This window comes from Girardinichthys multiradiatus, chromosome 24, assembly GCF_021462225.1.
Source record: "Girardinichthys multiradiatus isolate DD_20200921_A chromosome 24, DD_fGirMul_XY1, whole genome shotgun sequence".
NCBI lineage: Eukaryota > Metazoa > Chordata > Actinopteri > Cyprinodontiformes > Goodeidae > Girardinichthys > Girardinichthys multiradiatus.
The window spans coordinates 12,930,279-12,954,983 of NC_061816.1; the positions used below are offsets into that span (position 1 = coordinate 12,930,279).

Consider the following 24,705-nt stretch of genomic DNA (forward strand, 5'->3'; position numbering starts at 1 on the left):
ATCAAATGTAGATTTGCAGGTCTGCAGTTGATGTTTCAAATCTGTCATGTTCAGTAATTTCAACAATTCGTCATAGCAACATTTGTCCCACTGCCTTTGTGTGACCTCAAGTGGGTTGCCATAGTAATATTTCTTTCGGTTCCTTGCCCCTTGGGTTTCTGTTTGTTTATGTTGCTATGGAAACTGGCATATTCTTTTGCGCCATTTGTCCCTTTGTCTAAAATAGAACAAAAACCACATGCTGCATAGGACTGTACCGGATCTCCAGATGGCATTAGTCATCTAAATGCATGGTGCGCTACATTTAGAGTCATTAATCGTTCCAGTGAAGCATTTGTCACATGTGAGCACAAAATATCAGCAGCAATGACAACTTGATATTTTAAATCTTTTATACAGGATTCTGAGTAAAGATTCCCCTTTTTCTGAAGCTTGCTCTGGTTAGTCCAGTGAAATGAAATCGATTGACAGTAGCAACTCTGATTTTCTTGTAGATGGAAGTCAAGGCAGCCATCTGAGAAGTTAAAGGGAAGCAAAAACTAAGCAATGTATTGTAAGACTAGTCTTAGGCCAGGATTAGATTCTGACAGAATGACAACCTTGATCAATAAATACCATAGCTTCATCATAATATGGCATGACAAATCATGGTGGAAGTTCAAATTTATGTTGGCTAGTAGTGACCTAGCCAGTGTGAGCTAGTTAGGCTGATAACGAGCCTGCAAAGAGCAGTTTATTTGGTCGAAAAAGATGCTAGCTCTCGTAGCTTGGTGCAAAGCTTGTTTTATTAGAAGTGGAGTAGGGGTGTTTCATACGCACATTGATGACTGTTCAATATTCCACTCAGTATACTGATATTGTGTAAGACTAAAATTGCCAAATGAGGTTCAGAGCCAAAATAAATGGAAAGCACAATATAATGCAAAGTATTTTACAAAATATACAATTGAGTTAAATTGCAATTTGAGATTTGAATATTTTTATGACCCTTTATGTTTTTACATCATGAAGATTTTTGCATATAACAAAAAATAGACTGAAACAGTATGGTGTCATACCTGCTTGTGTTTTTGTAATATTACCTGGTCTGGTCCTTTGTTTTCTGTCTCCCTGCACCCCAAGCCCTCACCTGTTCTGTGTTTTCCCTTGATTGTCTGGTCAAGTTGGTCATTGGTTCCCCCTGCTGTTCAGTATTGTATTTAAGCCCGTTTGTTTCCGTTGTTCCCTGCTGGTTCCTTATGTGAGATTATGTGTGATCTTGTGTATTTGCTACCCTGTCCGGAGTAATAAAGTGTCGTCTTACCTGCAAACTGCGAGCTTCAGGAGTTCTTCCCCGCATATTGGACCAACAGAAACCCACATTATGACAGAAGGAACCAGCCAACGGGACCAAGCGGGAAGAATGGAGAGGGAATTCAAAAGGCATGAGATTCTGGTCAAATTGTTTTCCCACCTTGCCACCTCTCCCAGCTCCCCATGGAGGAGGCTGGAGATAGCTGGCAGCCTCCAAGACTGGCTCAAGGCGAGGAAGGATTTTTTTCCTGATCCTCGTTTTCACCACACCATCGAGGCCGAGCGACAAAGGGCCCCCTCCTCCACTCGCCTCTCCACTGAAGCTGGAGGCGGCTTTCCGGCTCATGGCTTTGCTCCTGATCAGCCATCACCGCTGCTCCCGACTCATAATCCTGTTCCTGGTCCAGTTCCAGAGGAGTTCTTGGATGAACCGCCTCCACACCCCAATCTTGTTCCAGGTTCTGTTCCGGGGAGGTTCATGGATGGACCACCTCCACACTCCGATCCTGTTCCTGGTCCTGTTCTGGAGGTGTCCCAAGCCGAGCCGCCCTCACACTCTGTTCCTGTCCGCGAGGGGCTCGTGGATGGACTGCTTCCATTCCATTCCATTCCCTGCTCCTGTTCCAGGTCCTGTCCTGGAGGGCTCCAAGGACGAACTGCCTCCATCTCTGGTTCCCGTTCCGGAGGAGTTCATGGACGAGCTGTCTCCACCTCCTGTTCCTGTCCCTGAGGGGTGCGAGGACGCACCCTCTCTGCCTGCTGTGCCTCGATGGCTCTGCCGCAGAACTCCACGGCCTTGCCGAAGGTCCCAGCGGTCTCTGCACCGCTCTCCTGTGTTCCAGCATTTCCGCACTGCGCTTCTGAGCTCCACCATGGGCTCTCCTGCTCCCGCTGCCGGCCGTCAGATCGCCTGCCCTACGCCGCCGGCCTGCTGATCGCCTGCCCTTACATCGCCGGCCACCTGAACTCTGGATCTGCCGGGGACGCCCTCCTGGCCGGCCACCAGGCTGGCCGCCTGAACTCTTTCCCCTGATTGTCTGGTCACGTTTGTCATTGGTTCCCCCTGCTGTTCAGTTTTGTATTTAAGCCCGTTTGTTTCCGTTGTTCCCCACTGGGTCCTTATGTGAGATTATGTGTGATCTTGTGTGTTAGCTACCCTGTCCAGAGTAATAAAGTGTTGTCTTATCTGCAAACTGCGAGCTTCAGGAGTTCTTCCCCGCATATTGGTCCAACAGAAACCCAAATTATGACATATGGTTCAATTAGAAGGGTACGCAACAGATTGTTTACCAATTGAAATGGAAGTAGGATGGAGCACAATGTCAATGTATTAGGAATGAGCAGGAGCTGCTTAGGACAACAGTTGAGTTAGAAGGGGTGATACTCCACGCCACATACAACGTAAGAAAGGTCTGCACCATTTGTTGTTTCCATTAAAGTATTTTAACACACTGGATTTAAGTTATTAGTCATAATCTGTTACTTTGGAACAGCATAGTAAGCCTTGAATTGGAAACATGGTCATGCCTATCAAATGTTACAATTACAAGCTTGTAATAACAGCGTCTTGTCAGATTTATTCTCGCAAACTACCCAAATAGTTTGTTTTATATCATGCAAAGATCTGACATAATAAAGGCCTTAAGAGCTATAATTGCACTGTGGCCTGTCATTTGTCTGAAACAGTCTTTGAATAAATGAATGCCCTGTCTTTAAATGGAATTTGTGGCCCAGTAGAGTCTCATTAACCTTAATGGGTCTCGGTATAATATTAGGAAATTGGCTATGATATTGTCATGCATGTGTGTTTTGTACTGCTCATTAGTTCTATTGATACAGCCAGAAACTAATTACCATGTGCTCTGTTTAATATGTACATAATAGTAGCTGGCTGTCATTACAAGAGTAAAGAAACGGAGCTCTTAATCAGCTTAGTGTTTTTGTTTTCTGTCTGTTATACAACTATGTGGACGATGTGTGCAACATGTTGACCAGGATTTGCAGACGCTATTAAATTCCATCTATAAAAATTAACATTGACTTCCTATAGTTTCAAATCAAAACTGAATGCAACATATAGTTTTACTAAGAGGTCTGTTCAATGGGAAGAACATCTGGAAAAGATGGTTGGAAAACACATTTGCTATCTTTTTGTTGTGTTTGATCCTTACAATGAAAAGCAGCCATGTGAAATTCTCGTGCTGAAATCACTTCTATGGCTGGAGGTGTATAGTGTTTGGTGTGGAGAGTCCTGACCTCAACCTTCTTCAACACCTTTGGGGTGAATTAGGGTGGAGGCTGCAATTCTGGTTTTCTCATCCAAACCTTGTGGAAGATGTATACAGAATAGTTCAAGTTGCTATTGCTGGCAACGGTGGGTCCATCAACAAATTGGACCTTATAGTTTCAGAATAGAATGTCATCAAAGTTCATGGACATGTATAAGTATACAGACTATTTATGTTTATTTTATATGTCTGCCTTGATTTAATAATAGGATAATATTTACCAATTCAGATTTAGATAGCAGGAAATTTTCTTTTATATTAATAAAACAATATGTGTTCCAACAAAGATGGACCTGTAACTCAAGGGATTTAATTTTACCACTTCACAGACTTGATAAATGTCTAACAAAGTATTTGCCATTGGTTAAGCTTGGGACATCTTGGTGTGGAGGCCCCTACAGGTCAAGCAGGTTTCCAGTTTATTGTTACCAGGGCCCAGCAGTCATTCTTGCATTTAATCTTTCCCATCACTGTCTGCCAGCATTCCCAGGGTTTCACCCAAGCTCATCCATCCCTGTCAAACATCCTACCGGGCAGAACCAACTCGACTGTTGGCAGCCCTCTTATCAAACTTTTTTCCAACATGTTGTCTTTTCTTTTGCTGCAGACTCATGGTCGAGCAAAGGCATGTCCATCTGTGTGCACCGTTGAGCTGTGAGTGAGGTCAAGAAGGAGGCAAAAGGCTTTCCTCAGTCAGCGATAAGGAATGGCCTACACTCACAACAACACAGAACAGCTGTGCTGGATGAAATGCTTTCTGGAAGGCAGGAACATGCTTTGTTGACTTGTGACTGTTTCATTTGCAGGCAGATTTTCAGGGTTGTTTTATAGATCTACAATTAATTCTATCAGAAGAAAGAAAAAAAAATCTTCTTTATGAAATCTTTGCCCTCAGCTTGCAGAATTACTAAATCATGTAAACACAGACACATTTAGACAACACTAGTAAGTCATCTGTCTGAAAAAGGCATTAGATAGACTTTTGCAAAGTCCTCTCTTTCCTGTTTTATGAGACACAAGAATGCACGACCGGAGATTGAGATGATTCAACAGTTTATCTTAGTCAGATCTGTCTTTAGGTTTCCAGCAAGTCATTACTATTCACTTAAATTCAATCTCACCTTGAGAACAGGAGATGAATTTGTCTGTAGAAAATGACTGACTGACTGACTGGCTTTCAATCCTCTCAGGCCATTAAATAGCCCCTCTCGCTCTGCATAGCTTTAAGAATTTGCTTTTATACCATGCTGTGTCAAATGTGCGCTCTTATATCATACTGTTGTGTTGCATCCATAGAGAATGCAAATATGGTGCCTATTAAAATCAAATATGTAGACAATCACTTCATGCATGCCTGCTAGTACTTTTTGTACTAAAAGGGGCCACAACAGTGGAGTTGTTTTAATGCTTTTTCACACCAGCTTTCTTTTGTTCTGAATAAATTGTAACCTGAAGTAATTAAAGAAAACACAAGCTTTAACTGTTTTGGGAAAATATTTGCCTATACAGCTTTAGCCATGTGCAGGTTGGTATTCTTTTGAATTTCGATGTCATCGCCTTCTACTGGCATGGCACTGATACTGCAATGTTTTTGATTGAAGTCCTACAAACAGTGAAGATTTTTTTCAAAAACTGCTAAAACTATGGTACATGTTTAAAATAAGAAAAGTAAAGAAAAAATTATAATACTGCTGAGGGTTACCCTTTATTTTTCATGAAAACAAGGGATACAATACAGCGGAAAGATGCAATCTCTAAATTTTTCCACTGTTCCCGTTGTTTATGTTTATAATCAACAGACACTGAAACTCATCATATACGTTCCAGAAAGGACACATTCTCTTTTTGAAGCCCAAATGCTAAGAAAGACAATTTGTGTTTGTAAAAGGCAGAAAGTAAGTTTTTGCCCCTCATCAATTTATTATTCTCCTTTTTCCCCTTTACCAAAAGCAGACTGTAATGTTGTGCAATTGTGGAAAACCGCAACAAAATGATCACACATATACAGCAAACATCTGTGTTGAAAGAAATTGTTGTAAGGGTGAAAGATGAGGCCAAAGAATGCACAGTTCTGTTTTTAACCACCTGGACTCTTGTGTGCTTACCTTTTTTGTTAGTGAATAAATTGCGTAGTGGCAGAGTAGGAAGGAAATTGCAAGTACCCAGGAGTCTGGGTCCTTAAGACCTTTTTTGTGAGCAGGTGCATTAAGCCACTTTTTGATGTCACAGTCTTTTGTTAATTTTGTTTTAACTCCTGCTAGTTTTTTTCCATCTCAGGGAGATTTCACCTGGAGCAGCCTATCAGGGCAGAGTGTACGCCTGACTCCAGTTGCAATCCAGAGCCTGTCGGAGCTGGAAAGAGCCAGGCTGCAGGAAGTAGCCTACACCCGCTTACTCCAGGACTATGACCAGGGAGGTCAAATAACCATCCCAAAGGGTGAGAACACTATATTGATTTTTTTTTCTGAAAGCAGCAGGGATCAGCTATACAATGTTACATAAAATTCTTGTTTTTTGGTTTTGTATCATCATGATCCAGAAAACATCAGCATTTCAAAACTGACATTTATGTGACTGTTAACTTGCATTAAAAAGTGGACCAACTCAGTAAATATATCTAGATACTTTCAATTGTCCGTATAAAGAAAAGCAAACACCCAAGTCTCTTACAAAAAGCCATTAATGGTCTGTTTTTCAGGACGTTATGAAAAGACAAATTCAGATGTAAACTAAACTTCACATGGGGATTAGGTGCTTCCTGTTTGACATGGTATCTTATGACCGTCCTTGTAGTGACATGTGACTCTCTTTCCAGTTTGGGTGGAGTCTTCCTTTTTATCATGACTGTGACAAACCTCTAAATTATATAAGACTAAAGCTATACTTGGTCTTGTGAGTTTCGTATACAGTCTACCAACAATGGGTTCTTATTAAAAGCTAAAAGGTTGTCTAGAAAATAACACAATTAAACATTAATTCAAATCTAGCAGTATACAGCCAGTGTCCTCACCGATGCAAATTTCCCACCATGAATCAAAAGCTCTACAAGGAAGTAATACAGTCATGTTAAAAAAGGAAGAACAAGCTCTCTAAGTTCCAGAGTTTTCATGTATAAATGATCTCGTCTTTAAAAGGTTTTATTAAGTAAATGGAACCAATGTTTACAAAAGTAAAAAACTACAAAATGCTCCATGTGAGTTTTTTCTTTTTCTAAACAAAAGGTGAAGCCAAACTAAAAATGCCTGTAAAAATTCACCAAAAATCCTTGACATTTATAAAGCATCTAAATTGTGTGTACGTTTTACCACTACCAACCACCAAGTTGACAGGCTTGACATTTTTGCTGAGATTAAACATCCATCTGTCCCTCTGCCATTCTGTACATCTGTCACCTTTTTATATCAGAGATCAGGTCATGGGGGGGAGGGGGGAGGTCCAGGATTTTAATCTTTTTAAACTAAGTTCGACATCAACAGGTGTCTTCATTAAGACAACTTCCTACCTTTTGTTTTTTAACTGCATATTTATGTTGTTTATATGGAAGGCAATGTCCTCTTTTTTGTCTTTTTGCTTGTAGGGTTAGAGCTAACCCAGGAAGTTTTTGCTGGCTGTTTGCTGGACACCAACTCCACATGGTGGAGACCAGTGGTTTTGAAACATTGATTTGGCTGTTGTCTTCTTTACAACTTTTTCTGTAGCCTTTGGTTTGGTTTCCAGAAGTGCAAGCAGTTTATATAATCAAATCTGTTTTTGTCAATGAATTTTTTGCATGTTTCCAGATCTCTGGATTTCCTCAGTGTAGTATTTTTCCTTTCCTTTAGAGATTACGTCTTGTTTTTGCAAGAGTCTGTCACAGATCCACGTCATGCACTCTGAGGGCTGCGTTTGTTCCACTACACTGTATAGCACTGCGCTCATTTCATAGCAGCTAATGGATTATCCAGGGCCCTGCATTCCAGCTGAAGGTTAAACCTCTCCCCACCATGATTTAATACATACTTGTATGTGTTGCTTATGAATTCCAGAGCTCCTGACGGCTGCCATGTGCAGGCGAGGGAAATATTTCAAACGGACAAGTGTGTGCATCTGTACGGGCTATATCAACTAATGCTTGTTATCCAGCCCCAGTTTTTTTATTTTTAATATTTATGCAAGCATCAGCGTGTCAAATCTCTGGCGCTTTTACAAAAACAAGAAGCAGATTAAAGAAGACAGAATTAAGAGAGACAAGAAAGGACGAGATGAAGATGTAATGAGACAAAGTCAGCAGAGGTTCCTCAGATGGCATTGCAAACAGGTCTGGAACAGGACGGAGATTGTGGAGGTTTGGGGGATTTCTGTACGGCTTTGGGAGTCATCTGTCAAAAATCCGAACCATTTCCTATCTTGGCTTCTCTCTCCTCTCATTCTCCCTCGCCCTCTATCGCAACATCTGCTTCAGTTTCTCCTCACAATTTGCACCCCATCCTCACTAGTGTCTTGTGGCAGACACTCCAAAGTTTCGTTACACTTTAGATCACAGAAAAAACGACACTTTCTACAAATCAAGTAGCAATCAGTCCACGTTTACAGAGCTGCAACATATTCGGATTAGTGAGAAATGGTTAGATACATGGTGAAACTAAATCTGCTTGCTTATCGCAGGTATTAATATAACATTCCTCTTTGTCGAAGAGTTCAAGCTAATTCAGTTTGGACTGAAGGACTGAAGTTGATTCTCAATTGGATTTAGGTTTGGACTTTGACTGTGCCATTCAAACACATGCCTATGCTTTCATCTAAACCAACACATGGTAACCCTGTCTGTATGTTTAGCAGTGTTGTCCTGCTAGAAGGTAAGTCTCTCAAGACTCAAGTTATAACAGCCTTCTCCCAGTATTTAGCTCATACCCTCTTGCCATTACCTCTGACCAGAGTTGCTAAAACCTGCTGAAAAAAACGAATTCCCAAAACATGATGCTGCCACCACCATGTGTCACCATCTTGCCACTTCTCCATAAAGGCCAGAAATGTGGAGTGCAGGACTAATAGTTGTCCTGTCCGGATTCTCCCACATTTTCTATGAATTTTTGCTCCCCCAGAGTTACCATGGGCCTCTTGGCTGCTTTCCTGATTAATTATCTCCTTGGCTTTTCAGTTCTATAATTTTTCCATTTTAAGATGATAAATGGAACAGTGCTCTTTGACATGTTCAAAGCCTGAGGTACCGTTTTTTGACTTCATAAACCTCTCCCCAACGTTATCCCTGCCCTGTTTGCTGTATTTTAAAGACAGCTGGACTTTTCAGGGGTTTTAGATTAAAAGGGGCTATATATGATTTTATTTGTAAAAACATGTTGCAGTTTACTAGTTTGTGTGACTTTATCACATAAAATCACAAAATAAATCAATGTTTGTCCTATCTATGTAAAGAAATTCAAAGGGAATAAATATTTTTCCGAAGCACTTTAAATGACATTTAAACCTTCAAAAAGGTTCAAACTAAGGTTTTCAAGCAAAAATGCAAATATGTTTTATAGGGATCTTCGATAGCACAAACACCCAAGTTAAACGTTTTCTACAAAATGACCTCATGGTCTAAGACGAGTCCTGAAAGACTTGAAACTTGCGTGTGTCTGGATTTCCAGAGTTTCCTGACTGTTAATCAGCAGATCCAAGAGTCATTTATCATGCTGGGAACTGACAGAGTGGCTTCCTTCCATCCAAACACAAATATCCTGATGTGATTGCAAGCAGCAACTGAGCTGTTTGCTGCTAAATTTCTCTCGTGCATTACTCCGATCCGAGCAGTTGTTGCCGTTTGTTTACTCTTGTAGTTTTTATTGAGTCAAGAAGACATGAAGGTGTATGGCATTGTAAAACCAAACTTAAAAAAATACATTGTAGAGTTTGTGTGAGCATTCTAACTAATTGTGTTTTGATAGTAATTGTTTTGCGGTGGCAGCGACTATTTCTAACCTGATTGTTCACTAAAATGGCTTCTCCCTGTGGTTAATTTATGTCTGTATTCCTGGCATAATTTTATTATACATAAGAGCCAGACAAGAAACTGCAGATATGGGAACCATTTGTTTTACATGATTTATTTACTTTTTTTGTTTTTTTCCCCTGCGACAGATGGACAGAAGAGGAAAAAGTCATTAAGAAGGAAGCTCGACTCTCTAGCCAAAGAAAAGAGTAAAGACAAAGGTAAGCAGGGCTCTTTTAAAAATGTTTAATTGACAGGAGCTTCTCTGTAAATTGTCTCTTTATCCCACTCTGTCACTAGCATTTAAAAAAAATTGCCCGTGGAGACCACTCCACACGTAATGCAGGTGAACAGAGAGGTTGTAAAAATGCTATCTATTTGCCAGTTTTCTCTACTTTAAATGAGTTTATATTAGAGCTGAAAAAAATTTATCGTGATTAATCGATTATTGAAATAATCGTCAACTAATTTAGTAATCGAATAGTTATTAATTCGAGTATACAGACTCTGAAAAATGCCATTTGCTGAAAGAACAACCCACTCAGAGCAGTAGTTAGGCCAAAATTGTACAAAAAAACATATACATTTTGCATTTAGGATGAAAAACGTTCTTTGTCTGTAAATGTTCTTTTCATAGCTATTTTCGGTTGGCCAAATACAGTGCTTTAAACATTTTTCTTTAGCCTCTCTCTAATTTTTTGCCTAAACAAACAAATTGGAAGTCAGACTTTGGTGACAATAAAAATAAGAGGGATCTCACTGTCACAAAGGTATCAGTAAGAAGGCAGATTTCATTATCAAGTCGAGAAAATATGGGCAAACACGGACATTATCAAGAACTAAAGGTCTAAAATTGTCAAGAAAATTTGTGAGGAAGACTGCCAAGATGGCACAGAGGGAGCTTTTGGAATTTCTGCCTGTGTCTTACATTTGACAACATATTCCCATATTCTTCATACAGTGTGGCAAGATGGAAGCCATTTCTTATGAAGAAAAACAGCCAAGCCTGGCTGAATTTTGCAAGCTCAAAGTCTTCCAAAAGCATTTGGGAAGATGTTAGGTGAAACCAAGGTTAAACTTTTTATCTATAATATGAGATCATATGTTTGGTACAAAGACAACACTTCATGCCCTAGAAAAGCACACTGTACCCACAGTAAAGCATGGGGTGGTTTTTTTTTCTTAGGTTGGAATTGGGATTTTAGTTAAGGTGGAGGTAAGGTACCATTAAAAGCTGGCACAAAACACCCAGGCCTCTGCTAAAAAGCTGAAGGACTTCATTATTCTCACCAAACGTTTTCAGTTAGTTTTTCAGTTGAGTTGTACAGATTTATGTCATATTAAAGATGAAAAAGCATCCAACATGATTCATCATGGTCTAACTTTTTTACATCACAAAACCCAGCATATTTAAATCGGGTGTGTAGATTTTGTATATCTACTGTAGGTGCAGAAATGTAATTTGTTCATAGTTTCAGGCAACATTATTTGTGCAGTGCAGCTTTTTGTTTACTATCCGTCCAGTTTTAGACTGAAATGACAGTGAGGTTTCTCACTCTCACAGCTGTGCAAATACTTAGTTGGGTTACACATGAGCTCATGTTGAGGGGAATAACAAAGTCATGTGATTCATTTGTGCATCCAAGATGTATGTCAGTTTAAAACTGTTATTATAAACCTGGTGTAGTTATCTTCTTCCATCATTGCATACATGGCTCTGATATATGTATATATAAAACTGCTATAGGGATTCAGTTTAATGTTCTCTTCATGGTCCCAGATACCCACCTTGATTTTCAATTAGAAGAAAGTTTAGTCTCCTCTATGCAAGCTAAACGAATGGAATAAATGGAAAATATTAATTATGTAGCAGAAATCTGATCTGCAGAAGAATTGGAGCAGACTTAAAGAAGATCTACACTAGCAAATATGGCACTTTTACTCTACTTTGAGCATTGATAAGATAAGACCTAATTCTTCATCTCAGTAAACAAACTAATTCACATAACTTGCTTTGATACATTTTCATGACTTTTGTTGAGCTGCAAGTTAATCGTCACCCATCTTAACACATTAGAATACACGATTCAAACTGTGCACGACTTTCTCCGAGGCTATTTTGATACATCTGGCAGCAGGAGAAATGCGGTTTGACTGTGGACTCATCTGTGAAATCCAATAATCGGAGTCACATCGAGTATAAATGCATTGTGTATGTGTAATTATGTAAGGCCTTTTAACGCGGTGAGGCTGCAGAGCAAACACATTGTGTAACAGTATAAGCCCTCATGTTGTTTTGGAAACCAAAACCCTTCATTTGTGGTTGTGGAATGCATGTTGCGCTCCCTCTCCTCGTCTTTCTCTCACTGCGCAGCTGGATGTCTTTTCTTAAGCGAAGAATCAGACTTTGAGATTTTGAATTACAGTGCTCTCCATACTTTGTACGACTGCTGTCAAAACTTTGGACAATCTGATTTTGTCAGAAGGATAGGATTTAGTCTTCATTAACACATTAAGAAGTTTGGAGCATACACTGAGAAGGATCTTTGAGCATTCCTCTTTGGAGTCTCCCTCAAAATTGTCCAGAGTACTCGGTCCTCTCACTCTTCTCTTCAGCAGAAAGTTCTGTGTTGATTTGGCCATATGTTTTGCATCATCATCTTGATAAAAGGCTGAGTTTTTTTCAGTTTTTGTTTACCAGATTCCACCATAGCCTTGTTCAAACGTTTGATCCCGATGAAAAAATTACTTTCAGACAATTCTCTCATTTACAAATGTGAGGCAAGTAGCTAATTTCCTATAGTTTTATTTTCTGATATATTAAGATTAATTAACATTGGCTTTAATTGGATGGAATATTCTCTTTTATTTTCCACTTTGAAGAGTTGGTTTGTATCACATGATATTTATATCCCAGAGAATCTGGGATTCAATGATTACTTATCAGCTGTTCCATAAAGAGTAAAAATTCAGAAATTCTGGTGCAATAAAAGAATCATTTACTAAAAATAGACTTTTTACTCATCTTTTATGGTTGCCAACAGGGGTGCATGCATTTGTAGTAAACTGTTTCCCAGCTGATAGCTCTAAAATGTCTGTTTCTGTATAATCTGCAAATTTGCAATACTTTCCAATTAGGACGGTTAAAACAAAGTTGGATAATCCAATTTTGGACATCTAAAAATGACGAACAAGGAGAACACTGCATTGCTTGGAAAGGAGCCATCCACGTTATTTTGGTCAAAATCTCTAAAATAAGGCGGCGACTTCACATTTTCTCTGATGTATTATTTTGGAAAACAGATGTTGTACTTTAATAAGACTTAATAAGACTTTTTACTGACATGGTAAACATGCTTTTTGATGCTTTTATTGCGTTTGTGTAAAAGGCCAAGCTGAAACAGATGGAATACAGAGACTTTGCTTACTATCTTCAGAACTATTTTTAGTAGTTTTATGCTTCAGTCTTTTTATCATCTGGATTTAAAAGAACGTGCTTCTCACCCCTCCTGTCTTGTATTTTGTTTCTTCTTTTCCACAGAGTGTGTACCCCAGGCCTTCAGCATACCCCTGTCACAGGTCATTGCCAATGACAGAGCACACAGGCAGCGTCAAGATGCTTACCGCCTGGACCCTCCGCAAAGGGAGGAGCACAAAGACTCCTCTGACCTCGTGTCGTCCATTTTGCAGGTCTTTAATCACCAATTATTACCATTTGGAAATTTTAGGGACAAACAGTACTGTGAAAAAGTATTTGCCACCTCACAGTCTTCTTTCTTGTTGCTTTTATTACCAAACAAATACAACCTGAATAAATACAAAATGTATTTTTCAAATGATTGTGTCATTTATTAAAGGAAATAAAGCTGTCCAAACCAACCTGGCCCTTTATGAAAAAGTTAATGCCCCTTAACATAATGAGTCTTTTACACTACTATGGACAAATTTTGGCCCATGAAACAACAAAACTCTTAATAAATGAAATCACTTGTTAATTACTCAAGTTATCTTTGTTTGATCTAAAACATTTCAGTGTGAAAAAAGTCTGTACTTTTTGACAGAACTGTATCTTGGGTTTTATTGGAGAAAATCACAAATTAAAACCCTTGATGGATATTTTGTTTAGTTTGCCACCAAGCGACCATCCAACAAAGAGTTGTCCAGCAGTAACTCTTCACTGAGTTCCACGTCAGAGACAGCCAATGAGTCAACGTCGCCCAACACCCCCGAGTCTGCACCACGAGTCCGCAGGAGGGTAAAAATGACCTTAAAAAGTCCTTTTGTCTATCCCCTAATCCTAAACAAGAATCCACTTGTTTTTGTTTGTTTAATTCACTTAGATTGAATCAAATGTATGATTACCCACCAGGGAGGCATGTCTGTGGATTCCATCACAGACCTGGATGACAACCAGTCACGCCTCCTCGAGGCGCTGCAGCTCTCCCTGCCGGCCGAGACACCAAGCAAGAAGGAAAAGCACAGGGACAAACGTCTGAGCCTGAATCCCATCTACCGTCAGGTGCCCCGGGTGGTCGACAGCTGCTGTCAGCACATCGAGAAACACGGTGGGCAGATACCCAACTTCAGCAATCAGGACATACGGTACACACTTCATGTTTTCTAATTGACCTAATTTTTGTTGTTTTTGTTTTCAGGTTTGCAGACAGTGGGGATCTTCAGAGTGGGAAGCTCTAAGAAGAGAGTGAGACAAGTGAGTACTCCTCAGTTTTTCTCTTTTTCATGAAATGAATTGACTTTGAATAGAAATCAATCCAGAGATTTTTCGTTTTTCTGAAATATCATCATCCTTTTACCATTCAAACCCACCTTTCTTCTTGTCCACGACTTAAGTAAATCACGGTGGTATACAGCTTTTTAACTTTTGGTTCAAGTCCTAACTGAATGTGATGCATTCTTTTTTAATTTTTTTGCCTTAAAAAGGTTTAGCTTTGGGAAGTTTTCTGATCACTGGTCTATTGTAAGTTTTAAGCCAATTTCTTAAAACTTCTTGTGCCTTGTGACATGGTGGGACATAATGCTGGAACATTCACAGATAGCTGCTGGGACTGTTAGAAGAAGCGGCATGTGGAGGATGTTTTGATCCCACACTTTATTAATGTCATTGTTCTTGGATTCATTTTCATTACATTCTGTTGGAGGAACCACACATATGGTTTGTATCAGTTCTTCACTGTTGGCAAGAATCACTTTTCCTGCTCTGGCCAAAAGCTTTTCCACCTGTACCAAACAATCTAAAGGTGGATTTATCTCAGAAACAAGCTGCTGTTCATCCTCGTTCTTCATGATAAATTTCAGTGTATCCTTGGTGTTTTCCTCATATAAAAGTGGCTTTTTTGCCACCCTTTCTTGTTACAAGGCCAGTGTTTTAAACTCTTAGTGCAGATGCATTCTGTCTTTAAGGGATGTGTGTCCTGTTTAATGCACTCCTGTTCTGAATATTGCATGTGTATTGGAATCAATGGTGCTACACTATATTCTTCTCATATTTAAGGATCAACTGAAAATTGGGAAAGGAAATTTTTATGTTTTACGAGTGCCCCCAAGCAGTCAGAGAATTATTAGCCGACTGAATCAGAAAGTTGGTTTTCTTGCATGTTGATTTGAGCAAAGCATCTGCAAGGTATATCACGAGAATAAGTTACATTATTACTGGGTCATTGCTTTGATGTTTGAGGTGGAGTTTTGCCGATTCTTTAGCAGAGGTGAAGACGTGAGGTGTACATGGAGTGTAAAAGATGCAGTGCTCAAGTAGGGGAATTTTTGACGCTTCCAAAAGATTCATTGCAGCCTAGTTTTTAAGTGATCCAATTACATATGCTACAATTCAATGCGTAATGATGTGATGGCATGATTATTTTCCTATTTCATCAAGACTTCCTATGAGATTGAAATAAATTGCAGATACACATATATAGATCACACAGGGAATTGGGTATTATATCTTTATCAGGAATATGCACAAATGAGGCAGCAGCATAAGAATCTTCTTTGGAAATAACCATTGCTAATGATGGGATGATTTGAAAGATATGCATTTTTCAAAGCAATTAATCACCTTATTGTAGCGCCTTGCAAAAGTATTCACACCCCTTGAACTACAATTACACACTGCAGTGAACTTTAGTTTAGAATGGTAGGAATGAAGCTATTGTTGAATAGAAAAGTCCTGAAGAATTCATTTTTCAAATTTATCACGCTAGACGTACAAAGTCGGTGGTGAAAGATCTAAAAAAAAAAACTTGTAGTATATGAAAGTATATGAAAACTGGAGGTGTTAAATGTGTATTTCCCTGATGAAGTTTTAAAATAAATGAACATTTTACTTAAACAATATGTTTGGAAAGAAGTTTGGGGGATATCTTTGGGTTCTCTTTTTGCATGGTTTACAACTAACACAGTCAAACAGAAAAGGTCAGATCTTCATAAATTTGCATTTCTTACATTTTTTGAAGCAAGAGTAGATATTTTATCAGCTTGTAAACTGTCAGCTGCATTGTTGTTATCTGCAGTAATGGCTCGGAGGTAATGGATGGATGGGGGCTTAGGGTGGGATGTTGTTTAGGTGGGAGAACCAAACCATTTAGTCAGAGTGCTATGTTATGTTTAGAGAATTGCTGATGTTCTCTTGAAGATTGACAGCATTTTTGTTGCACCTAAATCCTATTGTTATTTATATCGTCCCAATACTTGATAGCATGTTACGTATAAGCTTGTTTCAGGTAATCTTTGCTGACATGTGGTTATTAGAGCAAATTTCTCAAATTAGAATGACTTCATGTGTTGAAGGGGATGTGTTTTAAATCATCTTCTCTTCTCCTTAAAAAGGAAAAAAAAAAAAACTGGAATGAGCTTTCTGATTGTCTGGATGTCATCCAAAAGGGTAGATGGTCAAGATTACAACTCATACTGGTAGAAGTAGTCTGGATACAGTCTTTTAGAAGGTCAAAAGGTTGGGAATGTGTATGGGTGTGTCCCTTCAAAGAATATAATGTCTATTGTTTAGTGCAGAGGATGTTTCTGAATCTCCCTTTTTGATTGGCTTTCAGCTGCGGGAAGAGTTCGATCGCGGTATCGACGTGCAGCTGGACGAGGAGCACAGCGTTCATGACGTGGCAGCTCTGCTAAAGGAGTTCCTCAGGGACATGCCCGACCCTCTTCTAACCAGGGAGCTCTACACAGCCTTCATCAACACCACATGTGAGCCTTAGTCGACTCCTACTTTCTCCTACTTTTGCCTCCTAACAGATTTCTTCTCTTTTAGTTTTCTTGTTTCAGATCAAACAAATTTCATCAGACGAAGATAATCTGAGTAAATAAAAAAATGCTGTTTTTACATAAGGATTTTATGTATTTGGGGAAAAAGCCACACCTAGATCTGATTACTGACTGACCTGTAGTGAAGAAATCACCTAAATAGATTGTATCCAACAACAGGATGTAGGCTAAAAGGAACAACAAAGGCCCATCTCAGATTTGCCAAAACACATTTTGATAACCAGCAAGACTACTGGGAAAACATTCGGCATACTCAAGAGACAGAAGTGATACTTTTCAGAAGGTGTGCTTCCTGTTACATCTGTGGTAAAAAAAATAAAATAAAATCTCACCCACAGTCAAATGTGGTGGTAGTAGTATAAGGGTCTGAGGCTGCTTTGCTGCTGTAGGACCTAAATAATTTGCCAACTTTTAATTAATTGAACCATGAGAACATCCTGACAGAGAATGTTTGGAGATTAGCTTCCACCTTAAAGTCAAGCAGATTTGGGTTATTTTAAAGTAGCCTAGGTACTTAAATCTGATGGAGAAGCTGTGGCAGGACCTTAATCAGGTTGCTCATGTCCAGAAAGCCTCCATTGTGACTGAATAAAAGCAATTTTGCAAAGAAGACTGGGCCAAATTCCACCACAATGATTTTAAAGCCAGTTATCACAAAAAGCTGATGACAGTTGTTGCTGCCAATGTTGCCACCGCCGGTTATTAATTTAGAGCGCAGCTATTCTTTCACATAAAGCCAGGTTCATTTAGATAGATTCTTTTCCCTTAATAAATGAAATCATCATTTGAAAACAGACATTTGGATTTACTCAGGTTATAGTTTAACATTTATTAAATGTGACAAAAAACAAACAAACAAAAAAAAACCAAATATAATCTGTAAGGAAGTATTTTTTCTCAGCTGTTTATATTATCTCTCCCTTACTTATTCCATCCTGATTTCTGCTGCAGTGTTGGAGCTGGATGAGCAGCAGAGCATCACTCAGCTGCTGATCTACCTGCTCCCGGCATGCAACAGTGACACTCTGCATCGCCTGCTTGAGTTCCTGTCCACCGTGGCAGACCACGCCAACGACCAGCACACCAAGGACGGTCAGGAGGTGAGGGCTGACATAAGTTATAGAAAATATAGCTGCAGGTTGAGTACAAAACATGTTTAAATAGCTTCTGGGCAGTCTGTTAGGGGTTTCTTTCTACCTCATTTGGTGAAAATAAGCAAAAATAAGTGACAGGAAGTAACTTGTTTAAGTGGGCTCTATTTGAAGCCTTCAGTGGCTGGAGGAGAAAATGCTGTGCACAAACACTGATGGGAGATTACTAAGTAGTCTTGCAGTGGATATGACATCAGACATTATGTGAATGGCTGCACTTACTCCTATATCTGAAAACTAAACAACTGGTCTGGTGACATTCAGCTACAATTGGCTGTAATGGAAACTACCACCAATAGCCTAAAGACAGCTTGGGCTAAAATGAATCAAAATGGGTACATATGCTGTTTTCCCTTCATAGTGATGGGCTCAATGGAAAAATACAAGATTATACAATCTGTTGAAACTATCTGAACTATTTTATACTATTCAAAAGAGGACTTTTATAAGTAATAATCAATGAGGAAGGGAGTAATGCCCCCTAGGCCCCTGAAAAAATAAAAATAAAAAATGAGAATAAAACCCAGCAAGCATTTGTTACCCCCAAATGTAGTACTCCAACTACTTTTTAGCAACATTTTTTTTTCATACCATGATGCTGCCACTACCCTTCTTCCTTGTTAAGGTTTTCTTTATTGGGTGATGAGGGGTTGACTACTATAAATTTGACTTGATCGCTTAAAAAGGTTTCAGTTTCTTACTGTCATGCCTGCTTACATGTTTTGGGTATTTTACAAAAGGCTTCAGTTTTTTTTCTTCTTTAAATCAATGTTTTTCCCTGAAGGAAGTTCATTTTTTTTCCAGGGAGTGTCAGTGTTTCTTGGTCAAGCGTCTCCACATGAAAATGGTTTTTTTTTGTTTGTTTTTATGTGTTTACATGACAATGAACTCAAACACTGAACACTGTGCTTGTGTGTGCTGTACCTACATGAATTTAAGGCTCAAGTGTTCCAAGCCTGTCACAGAAAGTCTGGCTGTTTCACACTAGATTAGGAAGAGCACTTCACTGCTTTTTTTTGGCTGCTATTGGTTCCCATCCCTCCACAGGGACTGGGAGTGGAAAGGGAGTAAATTGGAGAAGAGAAAGGAAAATGGATTTAGATTTTGAAACTTAAAGGGTATTATGAGTTTTGCTTCTAAATATGAGCTACATATTGTCAACCGTGCTTCAACACTATTTGGAAAAGAGAAGCCTGTGGTAAATGTGCCCAAGTGTTCAAAAGCAGAGCAGTAGGTGAGGTATTAAGTACAAAATTTACAGCTGCACTGAAGAATTGATATGTAAAGAGAAACCAATTTTATGTAAGGTAGATGTGTTCTGACCCAAACACTGATATGAAGTCATAAAAGACTACAAAAGTAGCATTCTTACCATAACAAACATTTTATATCTGCCAACTAGTTGCTTGGAAGGCCTGACTTTATACACTTGTGAGACTAAATAGAATTGACCATGTGCATGGGTCAGTAGCAGACATTTTTTATGTTTGTTTTTAGGCACTAATATCTGTTATTTTTCATATTTTTTGAAAGTAAGTAGAGAGGACAGGCCAGGACTCTAACAGCCTGCGTTGAGTACTAAGGCATCTGTAGATTAGACGTTGCGCGTTTAACCCCTTATGCCACCGGTGCCACGCCCTGGTCAGTAGTAGAATTGAGCTTCGCAGCAGCAAACACTCCAGGTGGGTCTGGCATGAAAAAAATAGTGATCATGTTTATTGAATATGTGAGGAAGCACCTCCTATACACTATTAGGTATGGTGGAGGTCCTGTTATGCTGTCAGCCACCTTCTCTCTCTTTTTTTTTTTTTTTGCTGTGGGCCACCATCCCTGTCTTCTTGTTGGCCAAATTGAAGGCAGAGAATACAAATGGATGCCATGCTTTTCAAATTTTTATTTGTAAAATATTTTAAAAGCCATATGTACAGAACAGACGTTAATTTTGCTGCCTAAATACCCTATTTCAGATACCAGGAAACAAAATGACGTATTCAAACCTCGCTACCATCTTTGGCCCCAACCTGCTCCACAAACAAAAGAGCTCAGACAAGGAGTTCAGCGTCCAGAGCTCCGCCAGGGCCGAGGAGAGCACCGCCGTCATCGCCGTGCTGCAGAGGATGATTGCGGGCTGCCATACTCTCTTCATGGTCTGTGGCTCTGCAAAGCGCACATACGTTCTCTCATTCGCTCATGCTTGCTTGTGTTGAATTTAAGAAGAGTCCTCATTGGGTCAAGCAGGAAATAAACTTTTTAGACCAAGATTAAAGCCATGTGAGCCATACATTTCGGCTGTAATTCAATACTATGATGGCATTACCATAGTCTTAGTGAATGGAACCAGATTTATAGGGAGCTCTGTTTTTTCAATGAGGTCTAACTTTTAGTTTTTTGCTCATGTAACCTGCCTTTCTTGAATCTCAAAATTCAAAGATTTGGTTAAAGATCACTCTGGAAAGAGGGCAGTAATCAGAACCACCAGGTCTCTCATATTTGTTTTTCATGCGTTGATTTTAGAATTTAATCAGATTGTTTGTGCTCTTATAGGTGCCCCCCGATCTGCAAAATGAAGTCTTGATGAGCCTTTTGGAGACAGATCCGGATGTGGTCGACTACCTTCTCAGGAGGAAAGCCTCACAGTGAGTTGCATTCATACACCATCTCATGTCTTGTTCTTCCTACCCTAAGTTTCATTTTTACCGCAGGAGTCCCGACCTCCTTCAGTCCGAGGAGCCCTTCAGTCTGAGTGAGCGACGCTCGTCCAGCGACTCCAACAAGGTGTCCAGTGGGGAAGTTTCTCCTTATGACAACAATTCACCGGTGCTGAGCGAGCGCAGAGGAGAACCGGGGAGTCCGGCCAGTGAACAGCAGCTCCTTGTGGTGGAGCAGGTGCCCGACTGGAGTCGAGAGCCTTCCAAAGGTCAGCACTGCAGAACCTAATGACTCCCCCAGTTTCTTTCTTCTATAATATTAGGTAACTTTGGGAGTTTTTATTTCTTTTTCAGAGGAGCATGCTAACATTTGGGGCACATGGCACAGAACTCTTAAACCAGTTCTCAAGAATCAATCATATACAGGTAACCACTTTCAAATCAGTCAGAACACCTTTTAGATTTGCACCATGAGTTTTATGACTTCAAATCTTTCGATATTAGAAATACACTACCGGTCAAGGGTTTTAGAAAAAATTTATGGGTTATTTTCATGACTATTTACATTGTAGATTCTCAACCAAAGGCAGCAAAACTGTTTTCAAATGTTTTCAGCCAACGTTATTTAAAATAGGTTGTACACATACAATACATTTACATTTAAATGTATTCAAAGGAGATCACATTTCTGTATTAAAAATTATGTATTAATGGGGTCAATAATTAAAAATAATAAATTTCACTCATGTGGTGATGCTGTTTCTAGGTTCCCATGGCAACATGTCAGAGGATAACTCCCACAGTTCTCAGGAAGGTCTTGATGGATCCCATGGGGATGTCAAACTGCAGACAGACGCAAAACGAACTCATACAGCATTGGAGGGCAGAACCCACCCCCCCATAACACGACTGTACACAGCCCCTCACTCACAGACAGGGCGACCACGCCTGCAGCTGAACATTAACCCCGCTGTGACTACCGACCTGAACAGCATGCAGGGCTCCCTTCGATTGCCTAGCGATGGACGCTTCCCTCCCCCATACAACGCACATCGTCGCGTGACCGGCTCTCAGAGCTCCCCGCAGCTTGCGACACCTCCACGGCATCAACTGCAACCCGGCAGGCAGATCACGCCGCAGACCAACTCGGGCCAGATGATTCCGCAGAGTGCGGAGTGGCAGGACTGGCAGCGGGAACGGTGGCAGATCTGGCAGCTGCTCTCCTCAGACAATGCCGACACACTGCCGGAGACGCTGGTGTGATCTCAGCCTGTAGGATCCTGCATGGGCAAAACCCTTCAGTGACAATCCCACCTTGTTCTTCTCCTTTTTTTTCTTTCCATCTTTCCAGAAAACACCTTTGAGCTCTTGCATCTCAGCGCCATGAAGTTGTTTACATGCGCAGCTGCTGCCTTATACAGACTTTATGTTTAAATCTACGAGCCACTAGTATCTCTTCTTTGTATAGATTTTGACCTCTTTCATTTGACCCTTGTGTTTTGTGAGTTAGGAGCCCACCAAAATTACCTCAAAACATATAACCCTTTTAAAATAACAAGTATTCCACTACGAGTCAACTTAGCCTTCTCGATGGAAATAATTTGCTTCTTTGCTGTTTTTAAACATATTTTATTGCTTTATTTTTTTACACAAACTCTTAAGATGTACACGTCATTTGCTGCTAACTTTTTTGTGCATACTATGAATGTAATTCAGCCACATGTTCCTGCAAAGATCAAATGTTGAATTATGCTTTAATGTTAAATGTTGTTAAACTGTACAGTATGTAACATAAGATAACATATATGTTGTTTTCCTCGGAGTATCTACCTAAAATTAACAGTTGCTTCAATGGTTGGTCTAGAACGTTTTTGTCCCTTTTCTGTTACAGTCTTTCATTTTGAATGTAAAAAAGTATTTCTGGTGGCATAAATGTTATTGTCAAAGCATGCAGCTGTAGGTTACGTGCCCTTGCCGTCTGCTGGACACAATGTGCCAAAGCTCCACTAGAGTTTTCAGGATCAGTTTTGTTTTTGCTTGTTTCTTTGATGGGCCTTTGAACAGTTTTAAGATTTATTTCCATTATTTTGGAAGCATAAAAAAACTCATTTTAAAATCAAAGTTAAAGGTCAAAGTTTAAAGTCATTAAGGTGATATAATTTTGAAAATAAAAAGTGTTACGACTTTTTTATTGTAATATAAAAGATTTTTTTTTTTATCTGTAATATATTAAATGAAAATAGGTACATCCTCTTCTATAATTATTGGCTCCCCTGGTAAAGTTGTGTTTTTCAGAGAATTTATATCTGGGGACTGATATTGCAATGGCAGGCTTATTTTGTATTTAATTTTTGTATAGATTTGGTCAAATTGTTTTGACTATTACTCTGCTGAAAGACCTCAGGAGAACCCATTTTGAGTTTTCTGGCAGAGTCGATCAGATTTTTAAATAAATGTCCTGTTATATCAAATAAAATTCCCAGGCCAAGTGAATAAAAGAAACAGGTCAAGATAATCATAAATCCTCTAATGTGCTTTAAAGTGGGAATTAGGGGCTTTTCCAAACAGTCATCCCTTGTTTCACACCAGACCCACTAAGTGTATTTTTTTTCCCCAAAAAGTTAGTCTTAGTCTCTGACCAAGGCATACATCTCTAGTGGTCGAGTAATTAATAGTTTTTAGACATTCTGTGCGATAAAAAAAAAAAAATCTGTTATCTTAACAGGAGATAGGGACACTAATAAGTGTGGGACTGGTAGTTTTATAATTAAACAGCATTAAAGATATTGTTGAACTTAAATGTGAAACAAATTAAATGCCGGATGTTTCTAAATTATTACACGTAAGGTTATGTCACTGCAATAAAAGATTCATTTATTTTTAAGACCTATCTTTACCAGGTGTGGCAATACTTTTGTTTGGCACTGCAAATATTCTTCAAAATGTTTTTTTCTCACATTTCTCACATTTGACTGACCCTATTGATTAACTACATTGGTTCAATCTGTCTCAAGATTTAAAATTCAGGGGAACAATTTGCAGGCAAATAGTTCACTCTTTGTTCTCTGCAGTGGTCATATTTGCTCATATAAAGCTCTTTTTAAAATGTCAGTCAGTCATTTTCTACCGCATATTCCATAGTGGGTCGCGGGGAAGCTGGTGCCTATCTCCAGCAGTCTATGGGCGAGAGGCGGGGTACACCCTGGACAGGCTTTTTAAAATGTAATTAGAACAAAATATTATAACACCAGAAAAACAGGAATAGTTGTGTTAATGCAGGTGGTGCCATCTAGTGTTAGAAAACGTGCTTAAACTCGTTGCTGCCGCCCACAGTGCAACGTTTCCATGGAAACCCACCTGCCCATTGGTGCTGAGATTCAAAGCATGTGACTTAAAAGCACCTTCTGTGATATATTAGGAGCCGAGTGTGCCATAGGTCCAGTCTCACTACGTTATTTTATACATGTGTGAGTTTGTTCTTTGTTGTAATATGAAATATAATGTATCAATTTGAAGTCAAAAAGGAAGAAAACTAAGGAAAAAAGGAGGTAATCCTTATGGTCCTCATTTAATCTCATATCTTGTTAACCTTACTATTAAACCACCAGACCCTGTTTTGTCTTGGTGGCTTTTCCTGGGTCCAAAGTTGTTATTCGTTTGGTAACTGCTTGTGTACTGCGTGTCCTCATCAGCATATGCTACCATTGAATTAAATATGATAAAGTTTACAGCTGAATCTGCTTGAGTACCTTGAAGCTGCACTGCATGAGCTGGTTACTTGCCATGTGTCAGTATGAACTGATTCCTTTTAATTCATTCTATTTATATAGCTGCAGAAAACACAACATGTAATATTAGGCTTTTTTTTTTGAGAAAAAAAACCCTCAAATTCAAATGTTTGTATATTTAATCCACTGACATGTAAAAAGGAAAATTTCAAAAGTCTCAGTGAAACATTATGAAACAGATGAAGGGTTTTGGATGAATTTCTAGTACCTGCTAATAACAATTATTCTAAAGTATTCTTGCAAATTCCTGCAATTTCTGTAAAATACACAGGC

At 39.3% G+C, this 24,705-nt stretch overlaps 1 protein-coding gene across 3 annotated transcripts in view; it reads left to right on the forward strand.

Moving 5' to 3' along the window:
- LOC124861680 (rho GTPase-activating protein 6-like) overlaps nucleotides 1–24,372 on the forward strand; it is a 93,074-nt gene extending 68,702 nt beyond the window's left edge. For 2 of the 3 annotated variants that reach the window (XM_047355588.1, XM_047355590.1), the window contains exons 2-14: nucleotides 5,859–6,018; nucleotides 9,699–9,770; nucleotides 13,091–13,239; nucleotides 13,676–13,804; nucleotides 13,919–14,114; nucleotides 14,205–14,260; nucleotides 16,617–16,767; nucleotides 17,797–17,945; nucleotides 19,964–20,143; nucleotides 20,541–20,632; nucleotides 20,699–20,913; nucleotides 20,999–21,070; nucleotides 21,411–24,372. In XM_047355588.1, the coding sequence (XP_047211544.1) occupies nucleotides 5,859–6,018; nucleotides 9,699–9,770; nucleotides 13,091–13,239; nucleotides 13,676–13,804; nucleotides 13,919–14,114; nucleotides 14,205–14,260; nucleotides 16,617–16,767; nucleotides 17,797–17,945; nucleotides 19,964–20,143; nucleotides 20,541–20,632; nucleotides 20,699–20,913; nucleotides 20,999–21,070; nucleotides 21,411–21,907 (2,118 nt within the window). In that variant the 3' untranslated portion in view covers nucleotides 21,908–24,372. The remainder of the gene's footprint in view (nucleotides 1–5,858; nucleotides 6,019–9,698; nucleotides 9,771–13,090; nucleotides 13,240–13,675; nucleotides 13,805–13,918; nucleotides 14,115–14,204; nucleotides 14,261–16,616; nucleotides 16,768–17,796; nucleotides 17,946–19,963; nucleotides 20,144–20,540; nucleotides 20,633–20,698; nucleotides 20,914–20,998; nucleotides 21,071–21,410) is intronic. The other variant, XM_047355589.1, reaches the window with a different exon arrangement.
- The last annotated feature ends 333 nt before the right edge of the window (nucleotides 24,373–24,705 follow it).